The following is a 25,775-nucleotide window of genomic DNA, read 5'->3' as shown; positions in this document are numbered from 1 at the left end:
GCTAAATTTTTATTTAATTCCTGTATTTTTTGTTTTGAGTACAAAAAACTAATGCAATACAAGGTTAATCATATTATGATATGAAATAAAAAAATATTCTTTAAAGTTTGTATGTTTTTAACCCTTTCTTAAATAAGGTACATAATATTCTGGCAAATGATAATGATGTTTAATACAGACATAACAGCCCCATAATGTAATTTTTAATTGCTTCATAAGCATTTAGGTTACAAAATGTGAAGAAGTTAATGTCATATACAGAACTTTTTAAGTTGATTTGTACCAGTTTTTTTTTTTTTTTTACCAGCCTAAACATGTCATTGAATATCTGATTGATATGTGTAGTCCTTTGCCCAAGGAGCATAGACCCACAGCTAACCTTTAAAAAAAACCTTCCTGTTTACTCTTAGTGTCTCTTGAGAAGAACTATTTTGAGAGCCCTGCATGTACCGTATATTTTCTTAGTCGTCCTTACAAAGTCACATGATGTTTTTTTGTGATATACATGATACCTGATACTGTACAATAATGTCAAAATAACAGTACAGTATATCAATTCACAGAAGCAGTTACTTGTGACATTTTTGTATCTTATATGTTTCTTCAAAATTTACTCTTGTTTCACATTTTGTAGTGTCTGTATTTTTTCCTAAGTAACTTACTTTTTGGGTTGAGTTGGTGGTAACAGACCTGATGCAGTAAGTTGGCTCTCCCAGTTAGGTATAATGTCGCTTGTTAATCGAATCCCTGTAATGAGAAGGTATCCTGTACTTAGGTAGATGATTGACAGTTTCTTAACAGATATAATGTATGTCTTCCTCCCCCTTTTAATAGTAATAAAGCAACATTGATTAGGAATAGTGAGATAAGAGTGATGTGAAGGTATATTGATGATGCTTTCAGAAAATACAGTACCGCTAAGTTTCCTGTTAATGAAAGAATCTAAGAGTGTTGTTAAGACTGACGGATGGTAATAAGAATGGAAGATGGTGCCTAAGGTGAAGTAAGAAAATGAAACTGAGTCCGGTTCATTTGAAGAAAAATTTGAAATTCAATGTATACTATAAAAACCTGTCATTTCATTTAAGTTTGTGTGATTATGACCTTGGCTTTATTTGACAGAGATTGTGATGTTTGGTCTGGGAAATACTGGAAAAGAGGCCTTTATATGTGTTAGGCCTAAGTGGATTAAAATATAAAAAAGAGGAAATAGTGAGGATTTATATCCATGATTATTAAACTACAGTCTGTGAAGTAAGAAAGTATGGGTACACTACTATACACTACCGTATTTCAAATTCAATTTCCTTTTTAGCTGTCGACTAAATCTTAACAAAGGGAAAGTATTAATAAATGCTATACTGTACATTACTACCGTACTAATTTCACTTAAAGAAGGAAGGCTTATTGCAGATAACTGAATCTACTAAGGCTCGGTGAGTCAGAGAATTATTATTTATTTCGTGTGAATACTGTAGGTTTACCCAGAGAAGAGTACAGTACTGGATCAGACCAAGATGTCATATATTCAACAGACCTCTAAGTCATATTTGGTAACTTGTTGAATTTAATGATATAAAAGTTTTTCACTGTGATATAACAGATAATACTAGTGTTGTATTAACTCACTTACTGCCTTAGGATTAGCTGCCAACTTACTTCACTTGATGATTAAACTACCTGTGTGTGTTTAGGTTAGGTTAGCATGAGTGTTTGATCATCAGGTGAAATGAGCTGAGGGACTAATCTTCAGGTGATCCCTGCCTTGTAATACAGTATAATTTAAAACATTACCTTGTAACAACCTATAATACTTAGTGCCTTGTAATAAGTTACAGGTCTTAGTGTCTTGTAATAACATGCAAGACTTAAAGCTTTGTAACAGCTTGTAGTACAGGTACTGAAAATTGTGGTCGGTTGTGATATTTAAAGATAAAATTTCAAATATCCGTCAGACCAGTGTACAGTATTATTACTCAACTCAGATGTGATTAATAAGAATAAATCCTACATTAGCAATGTAAAACGAAGGTTTTAAATTATTCATCCTCTTTCTGTATTACAAGTTCTAAGGGCTTTGGAAGAGAAAAATATAAAACAATCAACCAATCCAAGTTATAAACTAATTACTGTACTGTATATGTGTACTAAACGTTTTCTCTCTTATGATATAGAATGCACAAATAGTTTATATTTTAATCAATGTTCTAGTTAACAGTGATGTGAAACTTTCTTAGTTAAATAATGGTGGAATTTTTAAGTGTCTCCTTGTGTACTCAAGGGAAAAAGGGCCACACTTACTCTTAAGATGTTCCAGTTGATGTCATCATATTAAAGTATTCATATACATGTAATTTTATACTTATGGATTTTTTCACGACTTTAACCAAATTTTGGTTGGTTATTTAAAGCTAGAATAACTTTAATGATGATAAAATGCGTCATCTTATTAAGCGTGACTGTATGGATTGCATAAATCTTAAGCCAAAGATGGTGTGAAGCCTTCCGAACACAGTGACATGACAGCTGAAACAAAATCGGATACTTCTAAACAAATATTCCTCAAAAATTACGTATTACCCTTACAATAATTCCTTATGATGGATTTATTATAATCACAAATAATGAATTGAACTATTCTTAATATTTTAGCTAGATTAATATACAAAATAACAAAATATGTGAGGTAAAATAGAGTGGACACGTCAGCTTGTTGATGATTATCGGAGTGATCCAACCCCCGGGGCACAACAACGTCACCGACTCTGTTCTCGTGTAGTCAAATACTTTATTTTTCCTTCTCCCAAGAGGCTCAGCCCGGCCTTATATTATCATGGTGAGTCCTACCAATAGTAATTATCCTACAGTGTTAATAAATATAAGTAACAATATAGAAGTAATGTTGTGAGAACTGATTAGAAGATTAGGTCATCTGGACAGACTATCAAGACCGGAGGTGGTGTTTTGTATTTATATTTTACACAATAAATCGGACTGCCAATCACTTCTCGATTATTATTTGGTGTCATAAAGTCACAAAAAATTGGTAAACTTAATTTAATCTGAGTTAATAGATCGAGTGCATGTACCTAACCTAACCTAACACAACTCGGATTAAATTAAGTTTACCAATTTTTTGTGACTTTATAACACCAAATACCAGTCGAGAAGTGATTGGCAGTCCGATTTATTCATGTAGGACCATCATTTGACTTAATGGCGGCTACATTTGGGTAATTAGTCGGACCGACAAACTACAGCACGTACATAAAATTGAGCCCAAAAATATTTATACCTGATTGTATATGTATGTTATCGATTGTAATAACAAAACTAATTATTTGGGGATAAAAAAAATGTACAAGTGGACAACCATGGATTTTTTGTTGAGCAAACCCTAACCTAACTTCAAATTACATTGATTGGTAAGAAAAAAATTAGCGAGTTTCGTTGGTTGTCTACTTGTAAAAAAAATAATGGGGATATAATCAGGAAATAAGTATTCATAGAGCTCAGTTTTATGTGATGAAAGTTTTTGTTCTCACAACCAGTAATGATCACAGGTTGTTTTGGGGTCTGATCAACATCACAAGACTGGGTCGAATAGGAAGGCGGTACTGTGCTAGTATATGTTTGAGGAAGTTAATATACTGGTGAAGGCTTGGCCATCACTTTGTCGATATGTAAGTTTCTAAAAACAAAAAAAAACAAAAAAACACGAATGCTATTAATATTAAGGGAACAATATGAAGGTTAAGGAGAGAGTTGCTACAAAATTTTACTGGTTATCTTTTATGCATACAATACAAATTTAGAGGCACAAGAGAAAACAACTTTGCCTTTGCAGGGGGCCCTTCGCAGATTTTTTCTTCTCGGCTCTCGGCTATTCGCAGACGACATCCTGGATGTACCCAAGAATGTCTGTGGGTAGTTTTAAAGTTGCCAGCAGTTTTGCAGCTGCCAGCAGTTTTGCAGCTGCCAGCAGTTTTGCAGCTGGGACGGGGGGCTATTCGTTCTAGACAGTAATTTCCTTTACCTGTATTGTAAATGTGTGTGTGTGTGTGTGTGTGTGTGTGTGTGTCACAGATGGTGTCCTCACGTGGTGTAGTAATTCCCTCACAGATGCCTCACGTGCTCACACACACACACACACACCTAATAATAAAAAAAGAAGACACACATATATACAATACTACAGGTAAAAGAAAGAAGTTGTCCTAAGGGCAAACACACAAAAGGAATATGCATTTCTTTGTACACGAGTAAAGATGTAACCCCCCTCCCCCCGGTCCGCAATTGTTATTCGCGGATTTGTCGATTCGCGGCTATTTGAGAACCTAACCCCGTGAATTTGGGGGTTCCCCTGTACTTAACCCTATGATGGCAATTAAGAATTTCCTAATCTGCCCACATATTCTGGACATACAGTATTGAACACAATGAACAAGAAATCTCCATAGAACTTGACCAACATCCCTACAGCAGACATATGTGTAATGACTGGCATTTAAGGGTTAAAAGTGGCAAGTTGGTTGTAAATTACATAAATCACCACCAACTGTGTGTGTGATTTAGCATGACTAATCCATTGATTATTGCTATAATTACATAGTTCTTTGGTGGCAAGTGTCAATTATGGACAACTGTACTTGCTGCTGCCAAAGTAAATGTTTCCATAATCCAGCATTGAATTTGGATTCTTTGCATTAAAATAAATGTTTTAGAGATTATCCTTAAAAGAATAAACATTAAGTTAGTGGAGCCATTATAAATTTACCAGAAAACGGTACAGGTACTTGGTCTAAATGCACCATTGCCTGAATGCACCACTACCACAATATTACAAGTACCCTGTAGTATATTTTGCTCTTATAATTACTTCTTTAAGTTTTATTGTTTTATAATCTGAATAGATTAATTTTTATGCAAATACAAACATTGGTCAATTTGTAGTTTTGACCAACCAACGAGTTTTGGTTTTCATGTTCTCATTCAATAGTCATAACTATGTATACAATATTGCTCTTTATGTTGTTAAAACTACAAAATATTCTTTTATAACTAAAAAAACATTGCCCCTTTCTTCAATTACAAAAGAGTACGTAGTCATATAGCTTTGTGTATCATTTAAATTTTCAGATAAGACTTTGTCATTGTCTGTGAGACTTTTGTTATATTTTTTTCTGTCTTAGGTGGTGCATTGAGATTATCAGACTAGGGAGTGGTGCATTCAGTCCAGGAAGATGGTGCATTCAGGCACTGGTGCATTTCATCCATGAATCCCAGTAAACCTATTATTTACACTCGGTAAAAAAAAAACTATCTTACCAGCATGTACAAACCAAATTAACACCACGAATTAAGGTTTTTGATAAAGGTACATGAGGTATACAGCTCCTCCCCGACTTACAACTTACTCGACTCACGACCACCCGCATTTACGACCTGCCTCGGTCGTACCAAAATGTTGTCAAATTACGTATTTTCGAGTCCAAAAGTCAGTACACAGAAATTTTTCGTTTGTAATTCACTTTAAAATGGCTGGCAAGCTTAAAAGTGAGAGTTTTGTGGTGCTGAGAAGAAAAAGAGACACCCATTTTAGATTTTCTGTGTATTATTTAAGCATTTTCAACTTACGACCTGGATTTGGGTCCCTAACCTTGTCGTAAGTCGAGGAGGAGCTGTACTGTACCTGGCATTGGTAGCCCTGCATGTGGATTGTTCAGTTCTAAATTCATCGGACTCCTCCTGAAAGATATTTTGTTTACCGGGTGTACAACCGCTTTGTAATAATAAATTTCCTTATATACAGTATTATGTGTATGGCTGCTCTGTGAAAAGAAGTTGTTAATATGATTAATGATGGCATATAATGCAAGTTAAGCAAACCTGACAAAAACATTAATTTTAAGACTTTGGTTTGGTTTGATTAGCAGTTTGTTCATGTAGCGTGCCATTAATATTTTAAGTATACAGCACTACAGCCATCCTTAGAGTTGATGACATATCCCTAAAATAAAAAATAACCTTAACCTTTACCAAGCCATTCAAGCCTATTTTGTGGCACTTAAGTTAGGTTCATTTTGGGTGATCCGAGTTAGCTTAGATAGTGAGATCATATTTCATTGTGTATCAATTGCTACTGCTTCTCCTCAAACAGTTCATTTATCCTCATCAGCTCTCAGGTTAAGAACCCTGCTTACAGATTTTTTCAGAGGCGAGACAAATTGCGATATATGCAATTTTGTTCAAAATCTCAGTATACGGTAGGTACTCCTGAGCATGCCGATTCCGAATCTATTATCGGCAGTTCAATTGCCAAGTAATTGGTGGTTGAATGACCCTTGGAAAATTTTAATGACATTTTTCCCAATGCTTATTTCTGTACTTGCCAACTATTGGTTCCCAGGTGATTGGTTGGTGTTTTTGTGTTCTTCTGAGTGTACTTAATTACTTAAATTAATCCCACCTAAATTCAAGTCTGAGAAAATTGTATTTGGGTCAAAATGCATGTAAGGCTTAGACACTGTTTAGACCCATACTCATGTTATCAATTGGGAGGGAATGATTCTCCAAGAGCCGTTGACAGACAGACTGGTTATTTTGTTTTGGAGGGTTACATTATTTTTGTGTGGGATAATAAAGAAAAAAAAATGGAGAAGGAAGCATTCTTGGTCAGGTTTGTCCAGGAGAAATTAGTTTTGTTAGTTCCATCAAAATTTACAGTAAATTGGCAACTTTAAACAAAATGTAATGAATTGTAAATGATGTTACCCTGTCATAGGTGTTACTGGCGGCAGCAGTGTGCACCAAGAGTGGCAAGGCTCTGGTCTCTCGCCAGTTTGTCGAGATGACCAAGTCACGCATTGAGGGCCTCCTTGCCGCATTTCCCAAGTTGATGACTGGTGGGCGGCAACACACCTTTGTAGAAACAGAATCAGTCCGCTATGTTTACCAGCCTCTGGACCGACTGTACATGCTGCTGATCACAACACGTGCATCAAACATTCTTGAAGATCTGGAAACCTTGCGGCTGTTTTCCCGTGTGGTAGGTTGGAATTTTTTATCTTAAAACTGTAATGAAGTAAAGTATTCCAGTGTCCTTAATCAGCAGTAAGGATTCCCTACTGTGCCCCATATGTGCAAAAATTTAATGCCATCCCAGTAAATAACCTCCGCTGTTGATTGCTGCCATTTAAAGGCAGTTTTCTTGACATGACCTTTCCAGCAGCTTTTTGTATACCTCATCAGAAATATGGAAATAGCATGTAGTGTTACCTTTGATGATCTGTACACTTTATAGCAGAAGTATTTGATGCAAAAGTGACATTGAATGAAGGGAATTTTCTCCTTTTTGTGGCTGCCATGCATTAAACAGGAAATGTCTTGAGAGAGAATAGTAAAACATAGTGTTAACAATGTACGTGTATTTGTGCGTTTGGGTGTTTAATTGTCAATGTTTTCAGATCCCAGAATACTGTCGCACTATGGAGGAGAGTGAAATTCTTGACAACTCATTTCATCTCATCTTTGCCTTTGATGAAATCGTGGCACTTGGTTACCGGGAGTCAGTCAACTTGGCTCAGATCCGAACCTTTGTTGAAATGGACTCCCATGAAGAGAAGGTGTATAGAGCTGTTCGTGAAACCCAGGAGAGAGAGGCTCGTACTAAGATGAAGGTAAACCGAGAAAATTATTTTTGCTGTGTACATCATTATTATTGAAAGGTACTCTTAATACATTCTTCTTCAACTCTTCAATACGTACTGTATTTATTATAACCAGTAGATAACTATTCGTGGGACAGCCAGACAAGTGTGCTAAATTCTTGTTCATATGGTATAGTATGTGCAAAATTTAGGATGTTAGTGAACAATATATGGGGTACAGTGTATTCCTACCTTTTGCTGTAGCACTTTCCAGTTGCTTTTTACCCATTACAGAACTTTCACTTATTTTTTACTATATTCCCTCTTTCTTCGGGTTTTTGTTCTTTGATCCACCCCATGCATCAGAGAGTGCTGGGAAGAGTATGTGAGAATAGGCAAACATGACAGGTCATTTCAATTGGTATCGAGATAAATTCTTGTCTTAGAAATGAAGTATAATGGGATATAGTACTGGGTAGTGTATTTTCATAATATACCATAGTTAAAAAGGTTTATCACCTAGAAATCTTATTTTTTTTATTAAATTTTGGTTAAATTTTTTTAAGTATCATGACCTTCACTGTTATCCTAATAATTTACATAACTTTTTGTTCTTTGATTTACAGGAGAAGGTGAAGGATATTCAACGAAAACGTTATGAAGAAATTAAGCGAGGAAGCAAGAATCAAGGTTACTCAAGCGGCAACTCTGGAGGCTTTGGCCTAACTGGAGGGTTTGGAGGTGGTCCAGGAGTCTTCACAGCTCCTACAGAAAACATCACAACATCCACACAGGTACTGTATATAGAAGATACATGTGAGAGTTAAAATCAATAGTGTGTGGTGAGAGTAGGAGAAAACCTTGAGTTGGAAGAACACATTTGTGGTGACTTAGAATGGGGATGAATTACAAAAGCAGAAATCAGCTGAGGATATAAACTAAGTTGGTCAAAGTGTCTTAATTGCTAAAAGTAATGGACATTTTCATTAAATTGGCAGTTCATATATATATATATACAGTGTATATATATATATATATATATATATATATATATATATATATATATATATATATATATATATATATATATATATATATATATATATATATATATATATATATATATATATATATATATATATATATCATGCTATTGGTGCAGTGTGACCTTGGCAACTTTGACAGTTTTGATAATCAATCTTGCACTGACATAAAGTTCAAGTAGGATTTTATTTACATTAATCACTAATATGCCCTTTCAAGCTGACTGAGAGAAAATTCTTTTAAAGTCCGGGTGTGCCACACTACTCAGTACACCCCTTGATGCACTCATAACAACCCACAACTTTTAACAAGGGGAATGTAGAGTCTCCAACTTTTTTTCTGAATTTATCTTTAGATGTTCAAAATCTCTTATGACCCTAGATTATTTTGTGTAAGTCAAGGTGTGTGAACAAGCACCAGGGTGGGCATAAGTCAACACAGTGTGCTCCTACTAACTAATAAAGTAGCTCATGACCATTCCTTGATCACCTTTATTGAATAGAAGGTGAATATTTACTGTTGAATTTTCATTTAAGAAAATGCTGAGAGATTCTTACAGAAATAAAGCCTGCATCAATCCCTGCTAAAATGAACTGAACGCAATGTTGAGTGTAAGAAAACTGAATGTGATTGTTTTTAGAAGAGAATCTTAGTGGGAGAAGTGAATATTTTTACAAGATTTAAGAAATGTGAAAATTTTATTCATATGGTTCCCCTAAACATCAATTGAGAACAAATATATATATTTTTTATATATCTATTAGGAATGGAGCAAAAATTATGAATAGGAGGAGAGAGGTTATGTACCATTTAGTGTATTAATGTGGTCATAGGTTTCACTAAAACGTAATTCCTTTTGAACCACAGGAGACAAGACCGTCGACCATTAAGCCAGCTGGATCCAACAGAGCCATGAAGCTAGGTAGCAAGGCCAAAGATGTAGACTCATTTGTCGACCAATTGAAGTCTGAAGGAGAGCGAGTTGTGTCTTCCTCTGAGTCTGTTTCCAAGATGACTCCATCCACAACTCCACAAATAGACATGGAACCGTAAGTTGCCTTCTCTGACAATATTGCAATTTTTAATATAAATATGTGCCTTGATCTGTTATTCTTGTATTTTACATAGCCAGTATGCACATAACATTTACAGTACATGATGAAACACAATACTAGTTTGAAATGACTTAAAATTGTCCTTTCATATCTCACTACCTGTATAAAGTAATTGTTCAGATCCTCCGAGTAATGGTCATGTATTTTTATATACCTTGGTAAGATATTGGTATATTCATGCTCACCACCATCCCATACCAGCTGTAAATTAAATTCAAGTGTATTGAGAGAACATATTTTAAAAACTTGGATGTTCTAGTCATTCTTTATGATACGCCAGTGAGATCTTACGAGCTGTTAATAGAGTTGACAAATTCTAAATTATAAAGCGAAGTTTGAAATTGTTTCTCCAAAACTTAGAATTTGATCTGAAGGAGGGATTTTTATATTATTTTTTAAAGCTTTAGAACACACATGCATGCATGTACGTACAAATAGGGTTAATTTTGCAAACTCAGTGCAACATGACTTTTAATAACCATTAATGATACCCCAGCCTGCCTTGTAATTCGTATTGTCCAGTGTTACCTTGCTGATATTATTTGTTTTTCTTATTTTATTGAGAAATTTACCTTTCATATGAATTTCTCTTCTTAATGTTAATTAAAAAAAAATTACATTGCTAAAGCAGTTGCAAAACAATTTTTTTTTTGTGCTCTAATTTTACCTGTTGTCCTCTTTGTTAAATATATTAATTATTTTTGCAACCAACAGAATACACATAGTGATGTCAGAAGACATAGTGGTGCATGCAGGAAGGGATGGAGGGTTACAGAACATGGAAGTGCAAGGCATCCTTAAGCTGCGCATTACAGAGTCTGAACATGGCTTTATCAAGGTCCAGGTAAGGCTGGTGTTTCATTTAGTTAACAACATTTACATATTCAGAACTGTAGTTGTATGATGTATGTAGATGGTGTAGGAGTTCTTCCCTCAGAATGTTACCTGTATGTGATACCTTTTTGTTAAAGATATATGAAAGAATTTCTCGGATGAAAAATTTTGATGGTAATAGGTGATTGCACTTTTATTACAGGTTGATAACACAGATACTAGACCTGTTCAGGTACAGACACATCCTAATGTGGACCGTGATTTATGGCGCTCATGTGGACAGATTGGAATGAAGATGTCCAACAAACCCTTCCCACATAATACTGATGTGGGTGTTCTCAAGTGGCGCTTTCAAACATCAGATGACAGTCATGTTCCTCTCTCCAGTAAGTTTATACTGGGAGTTTCTTTGTGTGTCTGATGGCACTGTTGGGTAAACACACTTTCTTTATTTGTCCATACAACTGCAAAAGATGTTTGTGGACATCTTCCAAACTTAGTAACAGTTTGAGGTACGGTATTTCTTTTTTATTACAGATGCATTTCATTTTGCTATCGGTTGGTGGCCTTTGTTTGCATTTGAAAGAAATGAGATCGCTGATCAATACAGTAGTTGAAAAACTAGAGTTGTGATCTATCTAATTTATTTGTAATGATGCAGACATCATGTCGGAATAATATCCCTTAAACTTAGGCCAGACATGATTTGAAATCTTTACATCACACCCTAGTATTATCATGCCAGAAATCTGTATAGCTAACTAATTTTTTCACTTTTCTATTCATCTGTGATCAGGCTTGCAAGAATGAAAGAAAATCAGTATGCTGTAGCTGAAGTTTTTTAATAGTTTTGAGGACAAGGTATATTGGCACCTGCTTGAATTTACTGAGAATTAAATTTTTCTGGGGATAGTCCCATTCTCAAAATTCATCCCATGTGAAAACTAACATCACATTTTATTCCATGACAGAGTTGGAAGTGGCAATCATTTTGACACTATAGAATATGCGTGACAATTTTTCATATAGATCTCAGGAATCATTATTTACTAGGTGTAAATAAAAAAAAATTTGAGTTATGAAATTCAAGGCCTTTGGGTTTAATTTTGCATGAATCAATTTGTATTTCTTATGCTGTACATTGTTCCCACAGTTAACTGTTGGCCTCAGGAGAATGGTGCTGGGGGCTGTGATGTTAACATAGAATACAACTTGGAGAAAAAAGAAATGGAACTCAATGAGGTGACCATAACCATCCCCTTGGCTTCTGGGGCTCCTCCACCAATCGTCAATGAATGTGAGGGTGAACACGAGTATGACCGTGCCCACTGTGCTCTGGTGTGGCGCATTCCAGTTATAGACAAGGCTGCTCCCACAGCAGCTATGGACTTTACTGCTCGTGGTGTTCCTGATAACTTCTTCCCAGTGCGTGTGAGCTTCAACTCTAAACGACCATTCTGTGACCTTAAGGTGAGTATACTCTTGTTCATTGTGATGTTAAGTGTTTCTTAATGTTAGATAGTATAATAAACAATATATGAAGAGCACTCATTATAAAGGTGCTTAGCAAGTATTTTCCACAGGACATACTACTATTTCAAAAGGATATTTATTTCCTCATAGTAATAGTCGACTGCTAGGATTGGCAGTCGCTTAAATGTGTACAAGAATGCAAGGGGATGCCAAACAGCATGTGCAAAGGCAATTTTGGAAAACATATTCCACCTGGCGAATTAGCAGAAATTTGGAATAAATGAGGGTTCAGTGTACAGGTGGTACTGCATTAGATTGAATGAAAAATTAAATGAATAAATAGGATTTAAGGAGATGGAGCTTTGTGGATCAATCTTCAAAGGTTTACTGTAGTAGGATTGATATTATCAGGGGCATTTTTGTATAGTAAAAAGTACAAGGGGCCCCAAAATTTGTGGGGGTTAGGTTCTCAAAATGGCAACGAATCGCCAACTCCGCGAATGATATTTACTGACGGGTTACATTTTTACTCGTGTACAAATAAATGTATATTCTCTTTTTGTGCTTGCCCTTAAGACAATTATTTCTTTTACCTGTAGTTATTGTATGTGTGTAGACACACACACACACACACACACAAAACACATATAAATAAATAATCCTCTCACAAATAATCAGAAACAAATTTATTAAAAATATGAGTCTACCCCCACGTCCATGATCTATTACAGTACACTGTACTTTACTAATAGAGCATGGACTTGAGGGTAGACTGTCACATTTTTAATAAATTTGTTTCTGATTATTTGTGAGAGGATTTTCCCAATTATTATTTATTTGTATGTGTCTTGCGTGTGTACACACACATTTACAATACAGGTAAATGAAATTACTGTCTCTAGAACGAATGGCTCCCTATCCCGGTCGCAAAAATGCCAGCAACCCACAGACATTCTTGGGTACATCCAGGGTGTCAGCCGCGAAGTAAAAATCTGCGAACTTGTGGGGCCCCCCTGTAATTACTATTGACCTCAGAATATCTCTTAGTATCACATGCACGTGACTTCAAAATAACCATGATAAGGGTCAGATTTCAAAAAAGATTCTGGGAAGGGGGCTTACAGCACCCCCCCCCCAGCTGGGTAGGGCTCACTGTGCTTGTCATGTCCCCCCCACCCCCCCCTTGATATTCCTGGATCTGCCTCAGCATTGTGTGTATCAGGTTTTAAACAGGCAAAAATTTTTTTAAGGAGTTAATTATTGAGAGAAAATATTGAAAAATAATTGTGGTCTTACTTATTTTGTGTTGGATAATGATTTTGAAGGCAAAAAATTGTATGAGTATTTGGGGGCAATGGAGTACTAGGGTAAGGTGGAGTGCTTGACCAAAGTGTAAACTGATTGACTTATGTAGTAGTAAGAAAGGTGAGTTAACAGTATTGCCATGGTTGCCAGGTTTACATGTAGATAAAGTGAGGGAAAAAATGAGTCGGGATGAAGTGGAAGTTACTGTAATAGGAATCAAGTAGAGAGTAAAGATAATGAAGATGAAGTGGAGAGTACAAAGTACAGGTATAGACAAATAAAGATGATGTAGAGAGTAATGATTTAGATATTTTTGGAACTTTGGAAATAGGAATTAAAGTTAAGAATGTTAAGTGTAAATACTAACAATCAGGATGAGTCACAATTTGTGGTAACATATGGAAAGTCTGGAAAATATGAGTGTTTTTCCGGTCATTTAGTCCACGAACACACTCGTGACTACAGTACCTTACCTGTTAGGGAACACACATCAGTAAAGTTTGTTCTACCAGTTGATATCTTTATATTTTGTCCCCTGAAGTGAGGACCAAAATTTGCTTTAAAAACAGCAAATCTCTGTGTCCACTCACTGATATAATACTTGACGTATAGTTTCCTCAGGTTATATTGTTCTGCAACTTGTTTGAATTACTTTGATCAATTTATAGTGTCATATTCATGGCTTTTGCAGGTGTTGGGTGTGGTAAGCACATCTGATGGGGCGCCCGTTACCTTCTCTCACGAAACGCAATTGAAAACCAATGTGTATGAGATAGACTAGAACTGGCCGCAGCTTCATTATGGTGCACAATTGTTAGGATGTACACGGATCACGTTTCCCAAGTTACTTACCAGAATGGCTGCTTTCTCTAGGCTCATCTCAAGTGACCTAACAACAAATCTTGGATATATTGTACTGTACATGTTGGTAAGGAGAATGCTTGTTATTATTGGTGTAGAAAGTTTAATGTAGCTTTTACTTTTGTCTTTATTTTCTTGTAAATTAGATGTTCCCTGTGAATCTTTCTTTTATTCAGGAACAGTAACTTCTGTAGTAACCATTTAAAGAGCAGAATTTATGCAGGGGTATCATTTGATAGACAACTTTAACAGTACAGTACTGTATTTTTTTAAGGACTTTTTACTATACTGTGTATCTTATCATTTATCTAGAAAGTCATGTATTTGCATTCCCAATTTTCAAAGAAACTGTCTGTATGACTTTTAGATCATTAAATTCCAGTAAATATGAAGAAGTCCCACGGCACTTTGTGATAAAGGTATTACTAGTGATCATAGAGTTTTCCATACTGAATATGCATAATTTATCGTCATCTGGGTGGATTGATTATTATCATTACAACTGTATAAGGTCTTGAATGTTATAGATTTGCTTTTTAAATTATGATGGCAGTTCAGTAATCACAGCACAGTGGAAGAAATTGACTTGGTAAAAAAGTTCTCCCTGTTGCTTCAGACTTAAGTATTTCCTTGTTGAAACATTGGCAGTCAGGAATTTTATGGGTTGTGCCATTTAATTTTAATGTGGACTTGTTCATTATACAGTAGCTCATTTTCAGTCAGTGATTGTACTAAAATATAGGGAAATGTTGATTCTTTCTTTATATGCCTTCCAAACCAATCGTATATTTAGATCAGGAATTATAGTTATCAGATGCGCACCAACAGGACCACGATTAGACCACAGTGTTACTCACTTTATAGCAATCTCGAATGACATTTTCCATAGAAGCGTTCCTTTGTTAGGATTATGGGTGAACAGTGTATATAGCTGCAAATTTTTCATTATCCATTTGTCATTTCTATAAGAAAATGTAAAGTTGGAAGAAATGAATACTGTTGGCATATTTATTAAATATTGTTTTCAATATATATTCTGCATTAAAGAGATGATAGAATTTTTGAATTTTATTTGAGTGGACATTGTTTCATAGGCATTTTATGGACAAGAGCTTGATGAAAATTTTTATGGTTACCTCAGTGATCATGATTAAGAATAGAAAATTATTAGAATCGATTCCAAACAGAAATAGATTTTTTTACTACTTGAGCTGAATTTTACAAGGGAATAATTAAAAGAATAGGGGGAGGGGATAAGTGGAGAAATTTCTAGGAGGATGTGAAGTCAACGTGATAAATGAACTTGCAAGTAACAATGTGCAGTAAAGGAAATGTATGATGAGGCACACGACTTATGCCCAAACTATAGTAGTACTGTATAAGCATGAGGTAGTTTGTCAGTAGCACTTTGACAGATTTAGTATTTTTTTTTTAAATTATACAGCTTAGATATGTAGAATGTAGTGTGTGGCAGGATAGGAATTTATTGTACAGGATATACATATGATTTTTAAAGGTTAAAGGATGTAGACAAAGGAAGCCCAGAAAAGTTTAGAGGACTTTTAGCATGCGATAATATGTAAGGATGCAGTTAACAAGATGAATAATATAACTGCATGGATTACCCTTTTACAGTGGGCATTGTCAGTGTGTATTAACATATGTATGATGGAAAGTAAAATTATTTTATAAAATTTATTTTCAAATAATGTCGAAGATCATATCTTCAGTTTCCTTCCTACAATCTAACTGGAAAACTTAAGGTTTCTGAACAGCTGAGTAGCAATAATTTCAGATGGCATCTTGAAACAAATGGTAACATTAAAAAATCAGCAAAAGACTAGGAATAAACAAGTCTGGAACAGCCGATACATTGTTCTTTGAGAATATTTACGGAGGGTTGTGCAGCTTCACTCTGTACCTACCTGCCTCATCTTAAGCCTTAAGTGAAAATATTGCCATTTGTATCCTCAGTGAATGCTTGACTGGTAGCATCTCTTTATCAATGAATATTATTTAATTTTCAAGAAAATTTTCTGGACTTACATATCATACAAGTGGTTGCAACCCCAAAAAGAGAAGCTTTCACCATATTGCTCAGTTTGCATAATTCTCATCCACCAACACAACACTGGCTGTTGGTGCTCACCTGCACATTGAAAACTTATCTGAAGAGTTTATCTGCGGGGCATTGGACAATATTTTCCACATTAACCCTTAAATCCCGAGTGACGTTCCTCTATGTCCACTATAGCGACTTTGGGCGATGTTCCTCTACACCCATTATAGCAACCCTGGGTGACATTCCTTTACATCCTTAATTTTCACAACTCAGTTTTAATGTCCAGGCAGGATTACTTTGTATAGGATATTTATTTACTTAGCTAAGTGACTCTTGCATAATCTTTGTCCCGTGTCTCTTGGTTCAGTTACCCACCAACTAATATGACAGATACAGTAGTGCTATTCATCATGAGTTGCTTGATTCGAGAGCCATTGATATAGTATCAGGTGACAAAGACATCATCTGGGTCTGTTTCCTAGCAAACCCAGATGATGTCAAGTTTGTTGAGGCGGCCAGCGGTGAGGACAGTGAAACATAAAACGGTGCTCACTCCTCCTCACCACCCCACAAATGAGGTTATAGGTGCCGTGGACATAGGGGGCCACATGCATGCATGGAGTAACTGCACTAATTTTAAGCCTAAAATACCAGTTTTCAACTGGAATTTTTTGCCGATATATGCCCGCGAGGGGGGTCTGGTGGGTCTTACATCAGCCAGGGCATAAGGGTTAAAATACCGACCCATAATTGTTCACAACACTAGTAAATAAGGTTTAACCAGAGAGCAACAACCAGGGTGTCTTTTATTGACAACTAAGATCCAAGTAACTAGTAATTTTTACAAAAATCTTTACATTTGCACAATATCCCTGTGCAACTTCATTTAGGAACATGACTTTTGAATTTCAAAAGATTCATGAAAAGACCTTGTTAAATATTTTAAAATATGGGTCTGTGTTGTATAGTACAACATAACTTTGGGAGCAACAGATGAAAAGCCATCTCTGGATGCTATAATTTATAGCATTTACTTTCTGCTCAACTGTTTAACAATGAACTGAGTATTTGCCTGATGGCTTTACTTTTTACACTATATGCTAATGATGACTTATTTTAGCATTACTATGTACACAAAGTCCTTTGATTTTAAGGCTTCAACTCACTAATGCCAGATAAAATGACTACAAGTTTCAGGACTTGGCACTGAGCAAAAAAGCTTTGAAATTAAGTTAGTCATGGAAATGTGTCACCTTGATGAGGCACCACCTGCTTGTGGTTGTCTGCACTATTTAACTTTTAAGTAACATTCTTACTGAAAATGTGTATCTGTAACAAATAACTGAGTCGAGTGCTACTTATTGTACGACAGACAACAATACTGAGAAAACTCAAATATTAAACTCTCTCCCTTTATAATTACTTAACAATGATAATATCCTGTCGCCATTCACACTAGCCATGTTTACAAACCACGCTCAAGCAATGAGGTCTCTACCTGACAGCTATTAAGGTGCTTTTTGGTCCTCGAATGAAATATTTATTTGAGAAAGTATTGATCTCTTAAAAGAAATCACACAAGAACCTGGACATGGTTTGAATAAACATGACTATCCAAACATCCATGCTTGCTGCTCGTAAGTTTGCTTTCTGTCCTTTTTTGAAACCAACTAATCATTCAAACTGATAACATTATTTAAGAAACCAAATAATCATCCAAACTGATAACATCACAAAAATACAAATTATAAAATTTTCCCTTATATCTAACAATCTATCCTGGAGTGAAAAAAATATACAGTTATGAAATAATTGTAAACAATTTAGTTTACAGAATTTTATTCTTCATTATGACTGCCACCATATATGTATGATGGATATTGCAGGGTTCCCTGTTTATAACTCGAGGAAGATGTCTCTCCAGATTAAGCTGTCTGTCCTCCAGCCAGGCTTACTTAGATAATTTTTTGGAGCTTCATGCCTCAAATTAGTTGTTTATAGAAAAGTAAAATAGTGAAACAATAAATTTCAAGAACTAAGTAATTCCTGCCTCTTGGTAACACTCGTGTGTTTACACCCAGAAAAGAACAATGCAGGCGATGTTGAACCCATTAATCTTCCGAGCAGGGAAGCCTACGACCTAAAATCTCTCCTTCATCTTAGGATTTAATATTTTCAATACATACAGAGGATTGGAACCTGAGTTACACTATCTGCCCTATTACAGGAGATGGCCTGTAGTAGCTAATATGGCCCCTTGTCTATCATGACTGGAAAAATAAGTCAACAACAAAAAAAAAAAATTAATAATAATAAAAAATAAAATAAAAATTAAGCAGTGCCATGTTTTCAGCAATGACCTCCCAACATCTGGGCTGTACAAACCTTCGTGCAAATAACTTGTTAGTCTCTCACTATCAACCTCCTCAGTCTGCAGCGTCCATCGCACTTTTAAGAGGAGTGAGGGACTTGGTCCTTAGAACATCAAGGAACATGGGGTGGGTGGGTGGGGGAAAGGAGGGCAAATTTGTACATAGACTTTGCACGATCCATGGGTGAAGGGTTCACCCAAGTAGTGTAGCAGCAGCCATCTGTGATTATGTTGACTCAGCTTTCACGGTGGAATGACTCTCTTGGCTTGTGGTCACCTATAAAATAAGATAATTAAACTTTGGTGGCGAGTCTACATAGTGTGGGTCTTAGAAAAATCTCCACGTGTGTGTCTCAAAATGCTGATAAAGAAACCAGGGTAATTAGAATTGCAAATTATTTTTTAAATACTGTAAATTTTCTATGCTAATTACTTTAAGTTTTGAAAATCACTCTGCTAATAGGATCATGCTACTTATTTAAAAAATTTATTACTAAAAATAAACTTATATTTTTTAAAATATCAGGATACAATTGGTATTTCTATATCGTTTGCTAGCAAAATACTTGAAAAAACTCCTGTCTCTCAGGCTATATCTCATCCCCAAGTTATAGCCACAGTGGTCTAATGCTGTAAGTATCATTGGTCTCAGGCAACAGTGGTCTTTAGGTACAGGCATAAATGGTCTCAAATAGTTATTATATGGAATCTTAGATTATAAATTGAAATCCCAAGCTATAAACACCTATAATCTGTTTACTTAAACCTTGCAACTGAGACTGAGGGTCAATTTGTAGCAAGGCAGCCAATTGGCTGGCATTCTTTTTTAGTATTTAATCTATCGTATTTATATTATAAGGGAAAATAACTTTTCTGTTGACCTCTGATAATTTCTGCACTTGGGGAAGCAAAAATTAGCTAGTGAAACAAACTGGTAACAAATACCACAAAGCAAACACGAAAAATATTACAAAATTTCAGAGAAAACCTCCGCTGCCCTGCATGGCGCCATGCAGTGAGGGGGAGTTTACCTAGCTGAACTTGTTCAGCATGTTCGTGTTCCTTTATGATATTTATGTTACCAGTTCATTTAACAAGCAAATTTTTCTTTCCCAATTGAGATATCAAAGATCAACATAGAAAAGTAATTTTCCCTTATAACACCAGACTATAAATACAATAGATTAAATACTAAAGAAATTTTGTGACTCTTTGAGTGTCCATCTGCCACCCAATCAACTGCATTGCTGCAAACTGGCAAGCTGACCCCTAGGCCTCGGTTGAAAAGTGTGTGTGGGAGAGTTCAAGTGTTGCTGCATTCACCATGTTTATTTATTGATTCGGTATTATATTCTTGTATGTTCACCCTCTTATGGTGTGAGATTCATCATGATAAATATAACATCTTCAATAATAGGACAAATATACAATATATAATTTGACTTGAAAATAAAAGGATAAGTTATTATATCAGAAGGTATTCACTCAGGATGCATTCTTGTGAGAACTTTCAGCAAACTAGCTTACAACAGGGTCAATATAACATACTCTATAGTATTTGATATGGAGATACCTTCCTAACATTATTTATTACTTTTGAGTGATAACTCGATTTGGCTACTTATACCCTTAGACAATTGATTAATGAATAAACCAGGGAATATGCAGATGCATAATACAGAGCAGATAAATACACTACAGTACTATTTACTCTGTGTTGAAGGCATGTTGTGGCAAGCATGGGAGGGAGGGGGTAGCTAGGACAATCACACATTTGCACTTTGTAAATAAAGACTGGAAATTTAATACTGTTCAATGCAATGACTCATGGTGTTGAGTGTGGGATTCTTTTTTGGGGAAAGTTGATTATTTTATCCCCTGCTGCTCCCAGGTCACTCTCTATTTTTATCTTTATAGTACTGTACAGTTTTCTCTTTATTCATTAAAAATAAATAAATAAATGGTTCATTAGATATACTGTACATTAACACTTTACAATACAAAAACAATCATCTTGGTGAAAACAGCTGACGACACCAGCTTTAAGTCTGACTGTTAACCCTAAGAGTTCCATCTCTCATATTTTTGACTGGTGATGTAGTAGTTTTGTACTAACCTTGTTATTTACTTGTTGAAGCACAGTAATAACATACGATTTTCTTGAAATAGTCCAGAAAAGCATTTTCCAGACTGGGGTCTGCCCCAATTAGTCTGATGTATCAAGGTACCACTGTGCATTGTTTTTCTTGCCCCTTTCCATTTATCCAAAAATTTTCATGTCACAATACTATAGCCACATTAATATTTTATATTTCTTTAACCCAGCACACCAGTGGTATACTAGTATACTACTACAGCTTAGTCACAGTGATGCACGGATGCATCACGGCTCAGTACAGACTAAAAAAGGGGGGGGGGGATAGCCATACTCACAGCGGAAGGTTGGTAGTTGTAGCAATGGAGGTGGAGGAAGTTTGTGTTATGGAGAGGTTGACTCTCGAGGACCAGGCGGGCCAGGAGGTCCAGTCTGAGGAGAAGCTCTTCCACTGACTGGGACATTAGGTGGCAAGTGTGGAGGTGGTGCTATGCCTGCTCCCACATGGCTGGTAGGTGGGGGACCGCTTGGTACTGAGTCATGTGTTGTGGAGTGAACTGGCACATAATATGGAGCAGTGCCATTTACACCACCTTCACTGTAGTTACTCATAAAGTATTCTTTATTTACACAGTTGCGTAGAGCTTCAGGTATGCGACCTATTATTGCACGACGAATTTCACTTGCAGCCATTTCTCGTAATTCATTGCTAGAGGCATCTGAATAATATGCTGCGTGTGGGGTACAAATCAGGTTTGGTGCATCCTTCAGAGGTCCTGTAAGTATAACAAAACAATGACAGTATGATTTTTTTTCAAACCTACTCAGATCTGAAGTATAAATGAGTTAAGCAGACTGATGCCTCCCTGTACATTTCCATGACAAAGTCTGTAACTACAATACTGTGTGAGATACAGTACTAGAATGGTCACTAATTACACGTAAATGAATTGCATTCTAAAATTAACTGCCTTGCATCGTGCCATTACATTAATAATTCAGGCAGAAAGACCTACTCAACAGATTGTAATCATGCTGGACTTGTGCTCAAAATCTCCCAAGACATGCACTATGTTAAATGTCTGTTAAATAAGAAAACATTTGATAAAGTCACTTTCCTCTAGTCTACATATAGAAAGAAAGAAGAATTCAGACAGAAAACATACTGGATAGAAGGCAAAAACATGCAAGTCCATCATTCCCCTATGATACCTCTTAACCCCTTCACTACGATGACACCACTCTTAATATTTTATTTAGACAATTTTATTCAGTACAGGTGACTGTACACAAAGGGTTAGTACACTATCTCCACTAATCCCTTCACTAGGGGGACATCACATGGGGGTTAAACTTTTGAGTGACCATCTACTAGGCAGTATCTAGAACATGATATGCCCACAAGTACACAACTCTGGAAACATAAAAGCTTGAATCATCAAAAGTAATAACACAAGAAGACATTTGTGTTGAGTAACTTCAGACAGACAGAATGGCAAGTCACACTGTACACAAGCCTACATTATCAAATTTGTTGAAGAGGCATTAAACCTGTATGGTTCCAAAGATAAATGTGTCAATTGTCGAATACATCACTGTGAACAAACTTGTGCAATGACTGTAAACAGATACGAGTACTGAATCCCATCCAGAAAGTATGATTTAACATACCAGGCTAAAATGGGGTAGAAGGGCATTGTTTTTAAAATTCACATTTTTACAATCAATAAACAACAGCCATTGTATTTATTCAATCTCTATTCCTGTCACATATCACTGAGAATGATAACTTATAATAAAACCCATACTTAATTCGCATTTCACCTCAATATACTCATGTATTAAAACTAACAATTCTGACAAGTTGAAGGAAATTTACTCTAAAACTACACTTGAATGTGGTGCCAACTCACACACCTACAGTAGTAGCATTTTTTTTTCCAAGCAATGACTTAGACCTTTAAAAGTAGCCTTAGTTCTTCTAAGATTTAAACCCACATTAACATTTGAAAACTTATTTGAATTTTCATCTATTACTGTGGGTTTGATTTTCAACTTGACTACCACAGATGTAGAGGTGTTGTCACTTGCAACCACTCACAGTATACCTTTCACTTTCATCCATCACCGTATTGAAACCAATTCCTTACTTTACCACCACCTGGTCTAGAAAGATAATCACGTGATAGATGTGGAAACCAGTTATGCACAATGTATACCGAGGAAGGGAAGCACCTGTAGAGCCCAATAACTAAAAAAAGCTCCAAGCAGATATTTAATTGTGGTAGGTGCGAGAAGTGTTATGTTGTATGACATTAAAATATGGGCAGTTTTAAAGAGGATGACAAAGGTCGACTTAAGCAAGTTGAAATGAGAATGGTGAGTTGGATGTGCAATGTAACACTGAAAAGACAAGAGGCCCTGTTCAGAGCTAAGGAGTGGCTGGGTATTGAAAGATTGAAGTCCTGCGTGGAGAGAACAGATTAGACCAAAATGAGTCAAGAAGTTGATGAGCCTACAAGTGGAGGGGGAAGGGCCAGAGGTAGGCCAAGAATGACATGGGGAGAGGTAGTAAGAAACAACAAAGTTAGGAACCGTACAAGAGACTGTGCAGCATGGAGAACTACCTTCGGGTAACCGTGGCTAATCCATGCAAGCGTGAAAAATTGCTGTAAAATAATGATGATGATTGCATTATGTTTGTTGTGTAGGAAGGAGAGATGTGCAAGTAACACACAGGTGCTGCTGACATTGTATCATATACATACTACAGTGTCAAGAAAGAGAAAAGTTGGAACACATGCTATTGATAAAAACAGCCTCCAGATTTGTGGATGTCCCCTAATAAGCTACAAAAGCAATAAAAAAAACTTGCTCCCAGGCAAGGTGCCTGCATAATATGTTCATCAGTCTTGGAAGTTAAATATCAGAAACCCAATTAACCAAAATTTACAGGGAACTACTATTCCTTAGGGGAAAAGTACCTGAGCAATATAATGTGAAGATGCAAGGAAACCCAAGTAAATAGTTCAGAATCCACTAGTCAAGTGATTACAAAATAATTATCAATAATCCACCAATGATAGTTTTTGCTAAGATGGAAAGAAAGATTAAGGATATCATTGCTATGGCCCAAAAGAAAATATAAGTAATAATATTTTTGTGACATAAATGAAGTCAATAGAACTCCACGATGGCAAAACAAAGCTCTCTATAATACCTCTGAAATCATGAGAAATAGGTTTTCTCTGGTGCCTTGTCAATATTGTCACAACAGATCTCCCTGGTGTCTTTATTATGGCATCAATAGTAAATTTTTTGGTATCTTTGTTTTATTACTTAGATAAGGAGATAGAGAGAGCTGTGGTAACTTTATTGTGAGTTTTTGGCATATTTTCTAATGAATGGGGTCAGTGTTGCTTAGTCTTGTGTTAAAACATCTCCATGCACTCTACTGTGAGAAAACTCCTGGCAAGGAAAAAGTTTAAAACAGTGGATTCAGGGAGAGGGGTTAATGGTAAGACTAGACCAATACTGTGCACTGAACTCACGCAAGGACCTTTGGGCCAAGGAACTAAATGCTAGAGCATTACCCTGGAATGGGTTGTATGGTTCATTCTCGTGGACGTCGAGAGCTGCAGCTCTGATTCTTCCTTCCTTTAGTGCAGAGGCAAGGGCATTTTCGTCCACTAATGCACCTCGGGCTGTGTTCACCAAGAAAGCTCCTGGACGCATCTGGCAAAGTATACATATACATTTTACTTGTAAGTCTAGAAAAACTGACAAACTTTGTATATGCTTTATTTAAGATCTTTTCTGAACATTGCAGATCAAGAAAATAGTTAAACAGATTAACTAATAATGTATAAGTTTTATATATCATATATTTCTTGTTTACCTGTTTGATGGTGAAATCATTAATAAGATGGTTGTTATGCTCATTCAAAGAACAATGCAGTGATACACAATCACTCCGGTATAACAGATCCTGCAAGTAACAAGTTGCTCATTAGCGGATGAATATTTAAAAAAAATTTCAAAAGTCACTTTAAAATTTCTTGAGTACTCATGGAGCTGAGGTACAGTGAATCTTTTCTTTTACATGGATAAATAATATTTAGGTTTCATACTTTCAACTAGAATATCAAATAATATTCAATGCAGAAATATATCTTTTGTGTTGCTCAGGATTCCTGCCACCACATTATATAGTAGGAAGAATTACAAAGGTGAAAAAATGGGAGCAACAATATCCACACTCATTGTGCCAACTCACCTGTAGTGTGTACACTCTGGTTATGCCCAGACTTTTTTCTATGCCATCTGATAGGTAAGGATCATAAAATGTGACGTTGAACCCAAATGCTTTTGCTCTTAGTGCCACTGCTGACCCAATACGACCTGTGTCAGACGAAATAATTAATAAAAATTCATGCTAAGCATTACACATCATGTGTGATAATTCTGGTAAAAAAAAAAGAGACAATTCTTTAATAAATATTACAGAAACTTTAATTTTTTAACTAAAAATGTTTTATCATTTCTCCATATGACTGTACATTACAAAAGAAATTTCCCTTAAGCTATCCAGCTTAGCCTCACTACCATTCTACAATCAAATAAACTTAATGCCAATAGCACAACAGTGTTAATAGAGATAAAGCACAAAGGTAGGAATGTGTGTGTCATCTTGACATATTAGGTTGACCTAACATTGTTACAAGAGTGACTACATACTCACCAAGACCAACAATACCGAGTGTGTCGTCACGTATCCGAGCACATCCCTGGGCTGCCTCTCGAACCTGGTTTGAATAATCATTACTTGTAAATAGAGATCTTACATGTGATTGATAAGACCATTTCTTTTTTCTTCTTAATTAATTGGTCTTTGCATATCTATTATTAAATTTAGTAGTAAGGATAATCGGAATAGTTTCTCGACTTCAAAAGCCTTAAGGAAAAA

At 35.8% G+C, this 25,775-nt stretch overlaps 2 protein-coding genes across 10 annotated transcripts in view; one reads left to right on the top strand and one right to left on the bottom strand.

The window, feature by feature from the left end:
• The first annotated feature begins 2,709 nt into the window (after positions 1 to 2,709).
• LOC121860761 (coatomer subunit delta-like) lies at positions 2,710 to 15,339 on the top strand. Its single transcript, XM_042358110.1, has 9 exons — positions 2,710 to 2,836; positions 6,785 to 7,048; positions 7,467 to 7,679; positions 8,276 to 8,443; positions 9,561 to 9,742; positions 10,523 to 10,652; positions 10,845 to 11,028; positions 11,796 to 12,112; positions 14,112 to 15,339. Exons 1-9 carry the CDS (start codon positions 2,834 to 2,836, stop codon positions 14,199 to 14,201), a joined length of 1,551 nt encoding a protein of 516 aa, XP_042214044.1. The 5' UTR covers positions 2,710 to 2,833; the 3' UTR covers positions 14,202 to 15,339.
• Positions 15,340 to 17,135: 1,796 nt separating this feature from the next.
• The window catches only part of LOC121860762 (C-terminal-binding protein-like), a 75,993-nt gene continuing 67,353 nt past the window's right edge, over positions 17,136 to 25,775 (bottom strand). For 7 of the 9 annotated variants that reach the window (XM_042358113.1, XM_042358115.1, XM_042358117.1 and 4 more), the window contains 6 exons: positions 25,551 to 25,614; positions 25,086 to 25,210; positions 24,708 to 24,797; positions 24,361 to 24,544; positions 21,148 to 21,585; positions 17,136 to 18,991 (listed from right to left, as the gene is read on the bottom strand). In XM_042358113.1, the coding sequence (XP_042214047.1) occupies positions 21,194 to 21,585; positions 24,361 to 24,544; positions 24,708 to 24,797; positions 25,086 to 25,210; positions 25,551 to 25,614 (855 nt within the window). In that variant the 3' untranslated portion in view covers positions 17,136 to 18,991; positions 21,148 to 21,193. The remainder of the gene's footprint in view (positions 18,992 to 21,147; positions 21,586 to 24,360; positions 24,545 to 24,707; positions 24,798 to 25,085; positions 25,211 to 25,550; positions 25,615 to 25,775) is intronic. The other 2 variants (XM_042358119.1, XM_042358118.1) reach the window with 1 other exon arrangement.

Source organism: Homarus americanus, unplaced genomic scaffold (genome assembly GCF_018991925.1).
Source record: "Homarus americanus isolate GMGI-L3 unplaced genomic scaffold, GMGI_Hamer_2.0 scaffold23617, whole genome shotgun sequence".
Taxonomy (NCBI): Eukaryota; Metazoa; Arthropoda; class Malacostraca; order Decapoda; family Nephropidae; genus Homarus; species Homarus americanus.
Note: the sequence above shows the minus strand (reverse complement) of the source record. Positions and strands in the feature narration are given on the sequence as shown.